A 16,733-nucleotide genomic window follows, 5' to 3' on the forward strand; every position below is an offset into this window, starting at 1 on the left:
AGATGGCAGAGGCAGGTGAATGAATGAGTATTATGAGAGTGGCAGAGGCAGGTCACTGAATGAGTATTATGGGAGATGGCAGAGGCAGGTGAATGAATGAGTATTATGAGAGTGGCAGAGGCTGAGTATTATGAGAGTGGCAGAGGCAGGTCACTGAATGAGTATTATGGGAGTGGCTGAACCAGGTCAATGAATGAGTATTATAGGAGCGGCAGAGGAAGGTCACTGAATGAGTATTATGAGAGTAACATAATCAGGTCACTGAATGAGTATTATGGGAGTGGCAAAGTCAGGTCACTGAATGATTATTATGGGAGTGGCAGAGGCAGGTGCATATTTCCATGATGCAACCAACGCTACATCTAAAGATGCATCAATCAGACTGTTAACATGTACAGACAGTGTCAGTGTGCATTTCAGTAATTTCTATTTCAGACACATGGGTATACACCGGGGAGTACTTAGCATAAAGATGCAGCCTCCCTACATGTGCTACTATGCTACTTCATTGACATGTATCTATTTGCTGTTTATGTTTCTTATATAATATCTGTTGTATTCTCCATTTGGAATGCAGTTATATTGCCGGCAAATGGGTTTCCTGTGCCGATATACCAACGCCACCACCCCGCCGCCCAGCATAATGCCGATGCTGATATACCGAAGGATGTCAGTATACTGACATCCCTTACTGCCGGAATCCTGAACATCCAGACTTGGGTAAGTATGCTAGTTTTCCCAGGGATGGGGGTGTTAGGTTTAGGCTTCCCTGGGGGGCCATTAGGGCTAGGCATCCCCCTGGGAGGGGTTGGGGTTTGGCTCCACTGGGGGTGCTTAGGGTTAGGCACAACTAGGGGGAGGTTAGGGTTATGCTCCACAAGGGAAGGTTAGGGTTATGCTCCACAAGGAGAGGTTAGAGTCAGGTACCACCAGGGAGGAGGTTAGGGTTAGGCACCGCTGGGGGGAGGTAAGGGTTAGGCTCCACAAGGGGAGGTCAGGGTTAGGCTCCACAAGGGGAGGTTAGGGTTAGGCTCCACGTGGGCAGGTTAGGGTTAGGCACCTCAAGGGGGAGGTTAGGGTTAGGCACCAGTGGGTTAGGGTTAGTGGGGGGACTGGAGAGGGTTAGCATACTTACCAGCCCCTGTTGGTATGTTTTGTCTTCGGGCTTCTGGCATTGGTATTTGAACCGGCGGCTGTTCAGCCACTGGTATTTCATACCCATTTCCTCCATTTGTTACCTGCTGTAAAGTAGATCTTTTTCCTTTTTAGGCAAAGTATATTTTTGGATATAAATTCATGGTATAAGTCATTCCATCCCATTAATAAATGGGCCAGGCTGTAGTAAACTTTGATCTATTTCTGTCATCAGTGGGCTCAAATAGTGGTAGGGCCACGGGTTCCCAAATCCCTCTCTGGTGTTCATGATCCCAGCCATTTCCCATAGGACCAAGGTAAAGCAATGTTACACTACTGTGTGAAGCGGATGTGTAGACCTCTGTGCACATCCCCACCTGAGACAGGGAGATCTATCGGAAAGCTGGAAGTGGCTGGTGTCCGGCATCCTTTGCATCCAATGCAATGTTCATTACTGCACTCATAGTGGAATGCCTGAGTATATATGAAGTATATAAAAGATATATTACACCTTAGTTGCTAATGACAGCTACATGGGTTTATTGCACCCTGTATGGGATCTGGCTACTCTACAGGTCCTGTCTTCTGTAAAGACAAATGCAATATGATAAAATTATATAATTGTTTAGTAAATGTAGTGCATTCTGAACACTTTGCAGTATTAACATTGAAGAATACAGAAGCATCCTGGCATTTACCTTTGCTGTTGATGAAATTAACAAGGACCCCGACCTTCTCCCCAATGTTACTCTGGGTTATCACGTGTATGATACTTGTGGGGATACAAAGAAGACCTTACAGTATGTCCTGCAGATATTGTCTGGAAAAACGAAAGTCACTCCTAATTATTCCTGTATGGAACATGGGGAAGTAGCTGGATTTGTCGGTGAATCTGGGTTTCATACAAGTCATGCGATGGCCCAGTTACTGAGTCTGTACCAGTACCCACAGGTAAGTGGCTGCCAGTATTATCACTATACACAGAGACACACATTGCCAGCATGGGTCAGAAAAAATAACTACAAGAGCTGGTTGTATTTCAAAATACAACAATGAGCATAGTGCTCTTCCTGGAGAGAGTTCTATTTCACTAGCATATTCCTCTCTTTTGTCATCTAGTAGCGCAGAGAGCTTGTGCAACCTTATATCTCATTGGGACCTAAATTTGGGTGTTTTATCTGATGATGAGTGGAAATCTCTTCTAGGTTCTCCTCAAGATGCCACGCCATATGCCAGGTTTCAGCAGATCCAATTATATATTCTGCACAAGGTCTATTGGACTCCAAGTAAGCATTATGTGTTTGGAGGGTCTTCTATGGACTCTTGCCCTAAATGTTGTACCCCCTCTGCTGATTTGTAGCATTTTCTTTGGTCATGTTCTCATGTGGCTAACTGTCATGGCTGCCGACGCTTGAGACTCCTGGAAGGAGTCAGGCCTACTGGGCACTATAAACTGATGTGGTTTTTTGGAATTACCTTTTCATGGAATCTCAGTAACACGGAATAAAAGTAAATAGAAGTTATTCACAGGCAAAATATATAGCAACATTCACATAAAGTCTCAACAACACAGAAGATCAGAAATGCAGTAATCAATATATCACAAGACACTGTTCTCCCATCTGAATAGAATAGAATAGGGGCCACATACAATGCATCTTTAAGAGTCTGGAAGGCATCCAACGCCTCTGGGGACCACACTTTGGGATTAGCCCCTTTTTTTGTCATAGCAATGATTGGAGCCACAATTGTTGAAAACGCTTTGATAAACTTTCTGTAATAATTGGCAAAGCCTAAAAATTTCTGTTTAGACCTTAATTAAGTAGGCAAAACCCAATCTTGAATAGCCTTTAACTTCTCGGGGTCCATCTGAAGTTCGGAACCAGAGATAATATACCCCAAAAAGGGTATACCCGGAACTTCAAAAACGCACTTGGAGATCTTACGATAAAGCTTATTAGCTCAAAGGCAGCTTAATACCTCTTTCACATGGGTACGATGATTAGAAAGATTCCTGGAAAAATCAATATATCATCAAGATAAACAATAACAAACTGATAAAGTATATCTCAGAAAATTTCATTCACAAACTCCAGGAACACCACGGGAGCATTACATAAACCAAAAGGCATGACTAGGTTCTCATAATGGCCATTTCACATATTAAATGCAGTTTTCCCCCTTTCGTAGGTTATTTTGCACATATTCCGTCATGGCTTGAGTCTCAGGAACAGAGAGAGGGTATACTCGACCTTTGGGTGGCATTTTACCAGGAATAAGTTCAATAGGACAATCCCAGGGATGATGCGGTGGAAGTTCATCTGCCACCTGCTCAGAAAAGACATTAGCAAATTCATGATTAGGCTATGGGAGAGAAGGTGGAACATCTACTTTCACTTCAGCCATTCGTACCACATGAATCAAACAATTTAATTTGCATTTAGGACTCCAAGAAAGAATTTGAGAACAAGTCCAGTCAATATGAGGGTTAAGAAGAGTTAACCATGGTAAACCAAAAACTATATCATACATAGAAATAGGTAATACCAAAAACTCTAAACTTTCTTCATGCAAAGCTCCTACCCTCAACTTCATAGACTTTGTTTGACGTGTAACATATCCATTAGAAATTCTAGTCCCATGTACTGCAGAAAGGGATAGAGAACGGGTTAATTTGACAACAGGAACTTGGAATTTTTGAACCAAAGACAGCTAAATAAAATTGCCAGCTGCTCCAGAATCTAGCAATGCAGAAAACTCTTGACACAGAGACCCAAAATCAGGAATGCCCACAGAGATTAAACAATCCTTTTTGGGGAGAACATTTGAAAGCACCCCTAGATTGACCTCCCCTCCATCACCTAGGGACGACCGTTTTCCTGGCCTTTTTGGACATTTAACCAAAAAATTTTCTGAGGATGCACAATACAAGCACAAACTAGAATGCCTCCTACATTGCTTCTCCACTTCAGACAACTTAGCTTTATTAATTTGCATAGTCTCATCAGATGTACCATGAAGGGAGCGAGACTGGGGAAGAGAACTTTTAGAACACTCAATGCGATTCCTCTGAACCCCTCGTTCTCGCATACGCAGATCAATTTTAATAGTCAATGAAATTAACTCATCCAAATTCTCAGGAAGATCCCAAGTCACTAACTCATCTTTAAGTTTCTCAGAGAGACCATTCCAATATGCTGCTCTTAATGCCTCATTGTTCCGCTTAAGTTCTGCCGCTATAGTTTGAAAGCGAACCACATACTGACCAACTGGAGCTGTTCCTTGTTTTACGCGTAAAATGTCCACAGACGGGCCACTAATCTTCCAGGTTCATCAAATATCCTTTTAAAAGTGGAAACAAAAGCTTGGTAATTAGACATTAAAGCATAATTTCTCTCCCACAAAGGAGAGGCCCACTCAAGAGCAGCACCAGACAATAATGACATAATATAAGCCACTTTAACATGAGAGGTGGTAAAACTTTGGGATAATAATTCAAAATGAATCTCACATTGGTTGAGAAATCCTCTACAGGTTCTTGGATTACCATCATAAGAGGTAGGAGTCGGTAAACGTAGATAGGAAGCAGAAGCCCCTCATGTACTTGTCACAGGAATCTTAAATTTATCAAGATGTGTGGAAAGATCCTGTCAACATTGCAAAACTTGGCCTTGAGTATTTTCCTGTACTTCCAGATGGGCGGTCAAACCTTGAAGCACCTGAACCCCAGTAGCCTGTTCCAGATCCGGATTCATTTTTAGGTCTGTGCAAACTGTCACGACTGCCGACACTTGAGACTCCTGAAAGGAGTCAGGCCTACTAGGCACTATAAACTGAGGTGGCTATTTGGAATGACCTTTTCATGGATCTCAGTAACACGGAATAAAACTAAATAGAATTTATTCACAGGCAAAATATATAGTAACATTTCACATAAAGTCTCAACAACACAGAAGTTCAGATATGCAGTAGTCAATATAGGAGTAATCCCCCATATGTAAATAAAGTCTCTGACACTAATGTGGTAGGGAACCCCAAGTCCAATATGAGGCTAAGACCTCAGGATGGTATAAAGGACGTTACTAGGGTTGAGCCATGTAATGTGATGAAAATCCAGAACACGATTGAGCACTGCAAAGTAGTGAAGATCCGGAACAGGGTTGAGCCCTGAGACATGGTAAAAATCTGAGACAGGGTTGAGCCCTATGATGCAGTGAAGATCCGTGACAGGGAGCCCTGTGATGTGAAGAAGGGTTGAGCCCTGTGATGCAGTGAAGATTTGTGATAGGGTTGAGCCCTGCAATGCAATGAAGAATCAGAGCAGGGTTGAGCCCTGTGATGTAGTAAAGATCTGGAGCAGGGTTGAGCCCTGTGATGTAGTGAAGATCCGGGACAGGGTTGAGCCCTGAGATGTGGTGAAGGTCCGGAGCAGGTTTGAGCCCTGCAGCGTGATGAGGAACCGAAGCGGGGTTGAGCCTCATGATGTAGTGAGGGTCCGGAGCAGGGTTGAGCCCTGCGGTGTGATGGGGATCCAGAGCAGGGTTGAGCCCCATGATGCACAATGGGTCTGGTGACAATAACTGTAATGGTGCAGTTGACAATTGTAGTAGAGGTGAGTTCAATGTCCATGGAAGTAGAAAATAACAGACAGAGTAAATAATCCAGCAGGGGATGCAACCACAGTGATGGAGCAGGATAACAATACTTAAGCAATGGCAATGCTGAGCTCTGTAGTGCGGCTGGTAACCAGTATCAGAAGTTTAACCGGAACACGGGCAGAGATATAGCAAAGTCCACAGCAAACCACAGGCACAGCAGGGATCTGGCAGGAGTCCAAGAAATACCTGAAAGTAATGTTGCACAGACACTGAGACACAGTTAGTAACAGGCTTTATACTAGAGGTCTGTGATCCATAGGAAGTTCAAAACATGTGACCCAGATGGAATCAGGTTTGAAATAATGAGCAATCAGAAATCCCACAACCTGACAACACCTTTGAGACATATGATCATTTTAACACTATCCCATGTATATGGGGAACGCCAGCAACCAGGATAGCTCCTCCAACGAGCACAATGGAACTTTGGCAAATGTAGTTTATCTTACTTACTGAGATAGTCACAGTCCTGACACTAACTTCTGGTCTAGGGTAGTTACTTATGTACAGACTATGGGTATCCAAATTTCTTCACTAACCCCACGTATTTGCCACTTTGGTCTTTACCTGGAGGAAACTCTTTCTGCTCCCTTATGATTATATGTGAATAATCTTTTAACTTTGGCCTGGGTATGTATTTCCCAAACATTGTTGGCCCCTGATCCCCCTTCTTTTCCTTCTTGGGTGGCTTTAGTCAATACCACTGTTTTACGTGAATGTTTAATGAACCAGAAGTGACAATGGGCCTGATTCAGACCTGCTCGCAAGTGGGTCGATGGCCGGGCAGTGTGCACATGCGGCGTGCGCATTGCAAAATGCAGCAAAACGGGGTGGCTGTCGATGTTGATCGACAGCTCACCCCGTTTTGTAGGTGGGGTGGGGGGTGGCTGGACAAACAGAGGCATTCCTGAAGGTTTGCCTGCCATTTGTGGGTGGCCCTACTGACAACACCAGTGATGTCAGTAGTGAGCTTCCAGCACTATTATACCCGGAAGCTCACTAGGGCTTGCGGAAGACGAGACCCTACCACAAGCCCGATGGTTGCGATGGGCACGACTATCATGACCATCACCTGGCCGCTCGCAAAAGCTGTGGGTGGTCACGCACAGCTTAGCGAGCGGCCAGGAGGCCGGTTTTAAAAAAAAAGTGGCCGTCCTGATTCAGAGCGAGCGCTCGCTTTTTCAAGCGGCTCTGAATTAGGTCCAATATCCGTTAAAGTTTGATAAAGTCTGGTCCCTATGGCAGGATGCCTGTTATGCTCTCATCGCCCCTTCTCATTAATTTGTTTAATTTTCTTCGTCTCTGTGTCTCCAACTGCCCACATCTTATTCTGTATTATTATTGATGTTGTCTGATTGTATGTTATATGCCTTTGTCTAATTCTAGGTTATACTGTACACACTGGGGGTCTGAGGGGTGTTAATTTATATTTCCTTGGTGGCTGCTCCTCTCTGCAGCTGCTGATGGGGGTCCTGCTTTGCTGTCTGATCAGCAGCCTGGCAGACACTGTGGGGGAGGTACAGGTACGGAGGGGGGCTCGGAGGGCCCTCTGCACTTGGAGGCTGATGGAAGATTATCTTCCGGCAGCTGCCCACTGTGCATTTCTGACAAGTCAGTTAAAGCACTGCCAGGTGTGGTTGCAAATGGTATGTCCATGTGAGGCAAGTGGTTAATGGGTTTATGTTGTTGGTAGACCAAAAGTTCACATATGTTCATTTAAAAGTTCATTTAATGAGCCTAATAAGTCTTTGGTTACTTTTATATCCATTTCTGACTGGGGAGTAAATACACCTGACATGAAAGTGGTGAATATACAGATGTCTCCACTTACACCTATCCTCAAATTGTGCCAAGTAGCCTCTATTGGCGTTCCACCGGCTTTACACCTTCATCCGCACCAATCATCCCTCCAGAGTCCTTTGCAGAAAATATGCATCTTGTTTGCGCTACTAACACAACAAAGTAAAATGCAGGGTACCGTGAGCTCTGATGCTGCCATGTCATTTACTTCTTTTTGTGGCTCAGTCACTAATTTGGGTAAAAAAGCAAAATACAGAGGTCTGATATGAGTGGCCCATGACATGTATCAGTATGAATGAGGTCACATATGTACAGTACAGCCAATTCCATTTTCTAAGGTTCGGTTCCCAGACAGGGGGTGTGGCAAAAACAGTGGTATAGTTACAACCACTTTATTTTTGTCAGGGCCCCCTCTTGCACCGTATATGCCATCAGAGCCCCATATGCCCCTTTAAATGTAATTTTCTTCACATGCCTCTTTATATGCCATCAATGCCCCCTCATGCCCCTTTAGAGATGAGTGGTTTGGTTTTGGCTCCGATTTTCTCACCAAGTTCAGATCTAAGAATGAGGTAAAAAGATGATGTTTTGCTTTGTTCGGGGATCTGAACTTGCAAGATCCGAGCCAAAAACTGCTCAGCTCCACTTTATATCCAATCACCTCTCCTCCAAATGCCACCATCACCTGATCACCCATTAGAGTGCCCAAACATGCAACCAGACTGCTGCTATTGCCACCAGACAGTCCACGGCTCACTCTAGGCATCACCAGTGAGGATCTGATGATTAAGATCAGTGGTGGAGGCTGAGAGTACCGCGCTGTGACTTCACTACATGCAGACAGCTAAGTGTGATTATTCATGTATTATACAGACTGTTAATCCATCTGGGAATATTAAAGCTCCAGACAGAGGATCTGATTTTTGAACTGGCACCCCTACATTTTCCTTCCGTGGGCTGTACTCTGCATGTGTGTATACATAAAGGGAGATGCGGAAAGTGCACATACTTGCTCACACACTTGGGCACGTCAGTCTTTAAAAAGATGTTAAACTCTTTATACTTGTTGTTTTATGCCAGAGTTGCATTAATTTGTTCTAAATGCAAGCTGCTCCCACTTTGCATTGAACTTCAGCCCCGATAAAAGCAACCAGGACCAATCAGTCCTTTATTTTCCCTATAATGTGCTGTATACCTCTATTTAATGCTGTCCCCTCATCGCTCCTTACATTTATTTTATATTAAATATGAAATATATTTATTGCATTTTTCAATGCACATTTCTCCAGATCAATTATGGAACCACTGACCCTGTCCTGAATGACAAACATTTATACCCAACCTTTTACCGGATTGTCCCGGATGATCGGAGCCGTTATGCAGCGATTGTGAAGTGTCTGCTACATTTTGGATGGAACTGGGTTGGAGTCATTACACCAAGTGATGGTAGTGGGGACACGGAATTACGAGAACTGAGTACAATGATGACCCAGCATGGGATCTGCATTGAATACATCATTAAGTTTAATAATGATAAAAACATTAACAGAAGGAAAATAATTAATAAATTATCTGCTAGAGTTATAGTAATATGTGGTCTATTCTCCGTAAATTATATCCATTTGTTTCATGCATCAGAAGCTATTAATAACAATATCACATTAGTCCTCCATGAATCATGGACTAATATCAAATATTTGGGAGATATCTACTTTCCATCAGTAAATTGTAGCTTCATTTTTATGGTGCCCCCTAAAACGATTCCCCACATTGATTATTTTATTAGCAATATAAACCCATCTAATCACCCACATGATCCAATACTGGAAGATATGTTTCTTCATAAATTTCATTGTCTTTCCAAAAACAAAGTAAAAAATGGTTTTTATCAAGTAGTATATAATTTTTCTGCCTTTAACTGCACTGGCAAAAATCATAATTTATATACATTTTATGGCATAAAGGATATAAAGCCTTACTACACGTTTACGGCAGTATACGCTCTGGTTCACGCTTTGCACAAAACGAAAACACTTGAAAAAAACGCTGAGACAATTGGATGGAGACAAATAGTAAGTTGTGGGTATGTATGAGAATGAATAGGTCATTTATGGTAGTGACTATAATTACGTCTCACAGGACCAGCTCAGACGCTCTAGTCATCATTATTTATGTTGTGGAAATAAATCTGACTCTGATTCGGTTCTTTTTTTACCCTGTGGAAAGTAGCAAATAAAAATAATGAGCAAATAAAACTTTATTGACAAAACAAACTGTACATTCTCCTGTCCCGTCCTAACCGGGCAATACACATATGAAAAATACTTTGCTGCCTCCTCCAGCTTGTCTAAGTCTCCAGTAACATGTAACGGATACATTCCGCAGCTGTCTCACCTGCTTCATTTATGCGTAATCTGTGAGGTCATTTACATGGGGGAGACAAATATCCACTTAACCATCCCTGGTCATAAGGGAAATCATGACAGCTCAGCGAGACCATGAACTTTGGGCCTGATTCAGAGCCGTTCGCTATTTGCGGACGTTCATTCAGGAAAAGGGGGTGGCTATTCAAATGAACTATTCGCTCTTTGCAGTCTGTTGATGCCTCCATGTCTGAACGAGCGAACAAAACCAGCGGCCGCTATTTCGATTAAAACGCCCCCTGGCCCGCTCGCATCATACGTCATGTCCGCTATTTAATAGATTAATCGAGAACATCGAACAGTGCGAGCAGTTCAGGCTATAAAATAACCAAGTGACGTGGTCGCTGACGCTGCTGTTTTAATTATGCACACCCTAAAAATGCCCGTTTTGACCTTTAAGCACGCCTGCGTTCTGATTTCCACTCCCCCGTTTTCAAGCACCTTCCCCTGTTACCACCCACATACGCCTCCTCCTGTCACTCAAATTAGCAGGCACTCGCTATATAGCGAACAAACGATTTCTGGCCGCACTGACTGGTTCACGCATGCGTACTATAAACCGTACGCATGCGCAGATGTGAAAACATCGCTCCGAACGAGCGAACGGCCGCTTACAAGCGGCTCTGAATTAGGCCCTTTGTTAGGATCTGTCTTGTTATCAAAGTGTAATCACAACAAAAGATGGTCTAGATCAGTGGTTCTCAAACTCGGTCCTCAGGAACCCCACACAGTTCACGTTTTCCAGGTCACCCAGCAGGTGCACAGGCATATTCATTACTCAATTATACATTTTAAAATATTCGCAGGTGGAGCTAATTATTTCAACTGTGATTCTGTGAGGAAACCTAGAAAACATGCACTGCCTGAAGGCCAAGTTTGAGAACCTGTGATCTAGAAGAAAGAAATAAGTTCCTTGATTTTCTTTTGCAGTTGTGTCCAGCTAGGTTAGAGTTAACATTAAGTGACTCTGGTCCAACCTGCAGCCCTTTGCATGGAGTCATCCTTTAAATAGAGCTCTGGACCAGTGGCGGGCTGGGCTGGGGGTCAGGGTGCCATGTTCCCCCCGGGCCGCAGCGTCATGCGGGCCGCGGGCCGCAGGCAGTCTGTGTCACTGTGACAGACTGCACCGCGTGTGTAGCGCTGACCCGACTCTGGCAGCTGTGTGTTTGATCAGCAGCCAATGAGAGTCTGTCAGAGTCCCATTAGCTGCTGCTGCGCCCACTGCAGGAACCGCTCCATCTTCCGGCTCCCGCAGTGGGCAATGGGAGAGGCGTCATAACGTCATATGACATCTCTCCCATAATGCTGAGTGGCCCGGGAAGGACAGACGGAGGAGCGGATGGCGACGGTGGGAGCGGGGTTTCAGGTAAGTGTTTTTTGGTTTTTTTTACTATGTGTGTCTACTGGGGGGGAGGCTGGCACTACAAGGGGGAGACCACTACTGGGGGCACCACAAGGGGGGAAACACTACTGGAGGCACTGCAAGGGGGGGACTACTACTACTGGGGGCACTACAAGGGGGGGACTACTGGGGGCACTACAAAGGGGGAACCACTACTGGGGGCACTACAAGAGGGAGGGACTACTACTGGGGGCACTACAAAGGGGAACCACTACTGGGGGCACCACAAGGGGGAAACACTACTGGAGGCACTGCAAGGGGGGACTACTACTAATGGGGGCAATACAAGGGGAGGGCTACTACTACTGGGGGCACTACAAAGGGGGAACCACTACTGGGGGCACTACAAGAGGGAGGGACTACTACTGGGGGCACTACAAAGGGAGAACCACTACTGGGGGCACTACAAGAGGGAGGGACTACTACTGGGGGCACTACAAGAGGGAGACCACTACTGGGGGTACTAGAAGGGGGAGATCACTACTGGGGATTATTACTGGGGGCACTTCAAGGGGGGGAATACAACTGGGGGGACTACTACTGGGGCACTACAAGGGGGGGGACTACTACTACTATGGGCACTACAAGGGGAGGGGACAACTACTAGTGGCACTGCATAGGGGGGAGGGGACTACTACTAGGGGCACTACATAGGGGGGAGGGGACTACCACTGGGGGCTCTGCATCGAGGGACCACTGCTGGGGCTCTATAAAAAGGGCAATACTGCATAGGGGGGAGACTACAACTGGGGCCACTATTTAAGGGGCACTGCATAAATGTTACCACTATTGGGGGCACTGCATGGGGTGTGGACTGCTACTGGGGGCACTATATAAGGAGCACTGCATAGGGGGTACCACTACTGGGGACATTATATAAGGGGCTTACTACTGGGGGCACAAGGGGCACTGCACAGGGGGGACCACTACTGGGAGCACTGTACAAGGGGCACTGCATAGGGGGATCACTACTGGGGGCACTACTGGAGGCCTGCATAAGGGGGTCCTCTTCTGGGGCACAGGGGGGCACTGTATATGGGCACCATGACGGGGCTGTCCCTAATCTTTATTTTTACTTTACATTAATCCCATATGAACCTGCCTCCTCCCTGGAACACTTGAGGGGGGGCGTAGCATGCACGTTCTTCGGGCACCCTGGCTACACGCTACTCCTCTGCCAGGGCCGCCTGTATGCATTTGCCCCCCAGGCTAAAAGGTGCCAGCCAGCCCCTGCTCTGGACACTGTTAAGTGCTGGTTATCAAGGGCCAAAACTAAGATTTTCATCACTACAACCCACAAGGCAGTAATTTTGCACCCCCTCCCAAAAAAAAACACAACATAGAGGATGAAAAGGATGTGTGGTTTTGTGACACAGATATGCCCCTTACAACACGCTATGTCACACAGTAATGCCCCTTACAAAACACTATGCCATACAGTAATTCCCCTTACAACACATTATGCCTCACAGCAATCCCCCTTACAACATACTATGCCACACAGTTCCCCTTACAAAACACTATGCCACACAGTAATTCCCCTTACAACACACTATGCCACAAAGTGATGCGCCTTACAACACACTATTCCACACAGTAATTCCCCTTACAACACACTATGCCACACACTAATGGCTCTTACAACACACTATGCCACACAGTAACTCCCCTTACAACACACTATGCCACACAGTAATGCCATTGCACACAGTAATGCCCCTTACAACACATTATGCCACACAGTAATGCCCCTTACAACACACTATGCCACACAGTAATGCCCCTTTCACATTATGCCACACACAGTAATGCCCTTTACTACAATCCACATTTAATATGTGGATGTAGTGTGATATTTTCACCTAAATTTGCATTGCAAGTTTAGGAAATATCTCAGGAATTTATCAGAAATCACATGCAGGGACAGAGCTTGCGATAAAGCTCTGTCCCTGCTAATCCCCTCCGCACACTTCTCCCTGTATTTTTCTAAACAAAATACATGGTGAATGTGCCTGCACATGCACCGCCACTGGCTACCGCACCCCCCTCTCACTGCTTCCCCACCATGATCCCCCTGCAGCCCCCTCCTCCTTGCGACATCCACCATTTAGCTTTCACTTACCTCTGGTTATCGGTGCTCTGGTGATGTCCTCTGGGGTTCCAGTTAACTGGTCTAGCAGCTCCTGGACTGTGAACCCAGTCAGCTGCTCTAGCCCAGAGCTGGCTTACCGGAGCACCAGAGAACATCATCGGAGCACCGATCACCAGTCCCTGGGTGCAGGTTAGGGTTTGTTTGTTTTTTTGCATTGATCAGCTTGTGGTCTGTTTAGAACACACAGTTGATCACGAGGGCCTGCTCCCAGCTTTGCTATATCTGTTAGAGCAGAGCAGGAGTCGGGTAACTGAGAGAGACAATAGATGACGCTATCTCCAGGTGGTGTTATTATCACAGGGCTTCCCCCGGTATTTTTTCACATTTTATTATTATTACATCTGGGCAGATCACATTTCCCATTACATTTATATGTGATAATTAGGGGTTGGAGTAGAATTTTACAAATTCTACTACAATTGCCCTTTATTAAATTTATGTGAAACTAAAATAATGTGAAAAGGGTGTGAAAACATCCTTTTTCACTTTATTTTAGTAAAAATAATGTTAATAAATAGAGCCTTATGCCATCCAGTAATGCCCCTAACAACACAGTATGCCACAGTGATGCCCCTTAGAACACATTATGCTTACATCACATTATGTCAAACATTAATGCCCTTTACAACACATTATGCCACACAGTAATGTCCTTTACAACACATTATGCCACACAGTAATGCCACTTATAACACATTATGCCACACAGTAATGCTCTTTACAACACATTATGCCACACAGTAATGCCCCTTACAACACATTTTGCCACACAGTAATGTCCCTTACAACACATTATGCCACAAAGTAATTCATTTAACAACACATTATGCCACAAAATAATGCCTTTAACACATTATGCCACACATTAATGCCCCTTATAACATATTATGCCACACAGTAATGCCTTTAACAACACATTATGCCACACAGTAATGCCACTTATAACACATTATGCCACATAGTAATGCCCCTTACAACACATTATGCCACACAGTAATGTCCTTTACAACACATTATACCACACAGTAATGCTTTTAACAACACATTTTGCTACAGAGTAATTCCCCTTACAACACATTCTGCCACATAGTAATGCTCCCCAGTGACAGCAGCCCCCACATATCTGACAGATTTTACACTATAAAAAATAAAATTTCCCATTATAATGGCATCTCCCAATAAGTCAGCTCTCCTCTCATACCTCCCAGGGCCGCATGGTTGGTGAGCACGGGGTGGCATGGGACAGGACAGGGCTACCACACACTGAGGAATGGTCAGTGCCACTGTAATGTAATGCCAGAACCAATTGGAGCTCACAGACTGGCAGCCACTGCTGATTGGCTGCTGATCCATGAGCTCTGATTGGCTCATGACTGGTACCACATTAGACTGATGGCAATGCTGTCTCTCAAGACCAGGACCTGGCATGAGGCTTCAAACCCACATGTACAGCTAACTGGGGCCCCCCTCAGCACCTCTACTCATCACCCCCTCAAGTCCGGTGCCCAAGGCAGGTGCCCCCTTGGCCCCCTACTCTAGTTGCAGCCCTGTGTTATTAGATGTATTTTGTCTGCCATGAGCTAGGTTTCCTAGCTATTCCTTCCCTTGTTGGATTGAGCTCCTTGGATGTCGCTGAGAACTAGTACAGCTCTAGCTGAATAGTAGTATCCTGGCTGCCTTGCAACCTGGTAAACCTGCTCAACATTGTACACAGTATTCAGCTCCTGTATTGTCTGGTAATCCTGTTCAGTATTGCTCACATCATTAAATTCATGGTCATACTCATGAAATTGGATGCAGGACTACTTCTGATCACGAATGAGGATGTTGATGATGATGCAGGAGTTGGTGGTGGAGATTGCAGGTGCTTGGATCCAGATAGAAGGGAACAGCTAGGTAACACTGGACTGATTGTTCAGTTTTTTTGTCCCCAAAGTTTTAGAATTTGAAATACCCTTTCCAATTTGATGAATGTGCTGCATGTGACATAACAGGGAGGAGATTCTAAGATGGTTAAGGTCCTTACCTCTACTCACTGTTACTTGGCAATGGTTACAAATGGCTTGGCAAAGGTTGTCCAGATTTGGGTGGAAATAATTCCACAAAATGGAAGTGGATTTTTTGGTCCTTTGCCCAGACATGGCAACAATGGGATTTTTCCCACCATGGGCAACAACTGTTGCCTGATTTACAGTTTTACACAAACATCTTTGCCACAAACATCCTCATCATCATCATCAACATTCTCATCATCCTTGTTATTGCCAACTAGATAAATATCCTCCTCATCCTCCTCATGCAATTCCACAGAAGCATCCTCGATTTCTACAGCAGAAGGCACACAAATGGTGGAAGGAGGATCCTCTTCAAGTACAGTATTACTAGAAAGGTCAATCTCACACATGGCAACAGCGGACACACTTGGACTCTCCTTGGGGATTTGTGATTTTTCCGAGCACATAGTTGTTTCCGGTATCTTACTTATCTTAACAATTTAAAAAATTTGTGTACCTCTAATACAAGCAGAGGGGCTTAAATTATCATTAGAACCATCAGTCATAAATACAGGCCAATGCCTTATCCTTTCCTTGCCACTTTGTGTAGTGAATGGCATATTGCCAATTTTTTGTTTCTCTAAAGCTGACTTAGCTTTAAATTTGTTTTGCTTTAACAGGGTAAAAGTTGATTTTTTTAGCCTGACTTTTTGGCCTGACTTAAGCCCTGGTACATCGGCCTTCATAGATGACATTGACGGCCTTGCATCATCATGACTGCTGCCGGCAGCTACAAGACTGGTATGTGGATCCAGGTCTCCTGTCATGTGACTGTCCTCCATACTCGCTACGCACACAACCACACACAAAAAAATTTTTGGGGGGGTTCTTTTGGAACACTGGGGGTGAACCCCTGAAAGAGGCAGCAGCCCCTTGACAGACAGCAGCACAGCACCCCTATGCAGCTATGTCAATGACAGGTGTGGCTAACACACACACAAAAAAATGTGTTTATATATTTTTGGTCCAGCAGCCCTTTGACAGACAGGAGCAGCACAGCACAGCACCCCTGACAGTGACAGCCAGGTGTGACTGACATGCACACAAAAAAAATTGTTGGTTTTATTTTTTGGGCAGCAGCCCTTGACAGACAGGAGCACAGCACCCTTG

The 16,733-nt window shown here is 44.8% G+C and overlaps 1 protein-coding gene across 1 annotated transcript in view; it reads left to right on the forward strand.

Annotated features, from left to right (window-relative positions):
- Positions 1-16,733, forward strand: part of LOC148443180 (vomeronasal type-2 receptor 26-like) — a 68,974-nt gene that overhangs the window by 27,305 nt on the left and 24,936 nt on the right. The window contains exons 5-6 of the mRNA XM_088463120.1: positions 1,794-2,085; positions 8,882-9,664. Of these exons, the coding sequence (XP_088319246.1) occupies positions 1,794-2,085; positions 8,882-9,664 (1,075 nt within the window). The remainder of the gene's footprint in view (positions 1-1,793; positions 2,086-8,881; positions 9,665-16,733) is intronic.

The sequence above is a fragment of the Taudactylus pleione genome, unplaced genomic scaffold (assembly GCF_031769625.1).
Source record: "Taudactylus pleione unplaced genomic scaffold, aTauple2 ptg001315l, whole genome shotgun sequence".
Lineage (NCBI taxonomy): Eukaryota > Metazoa > Chordata > Amphibia > Anura > Myobatrachidae > Taudactylus > Taudactylus pleione.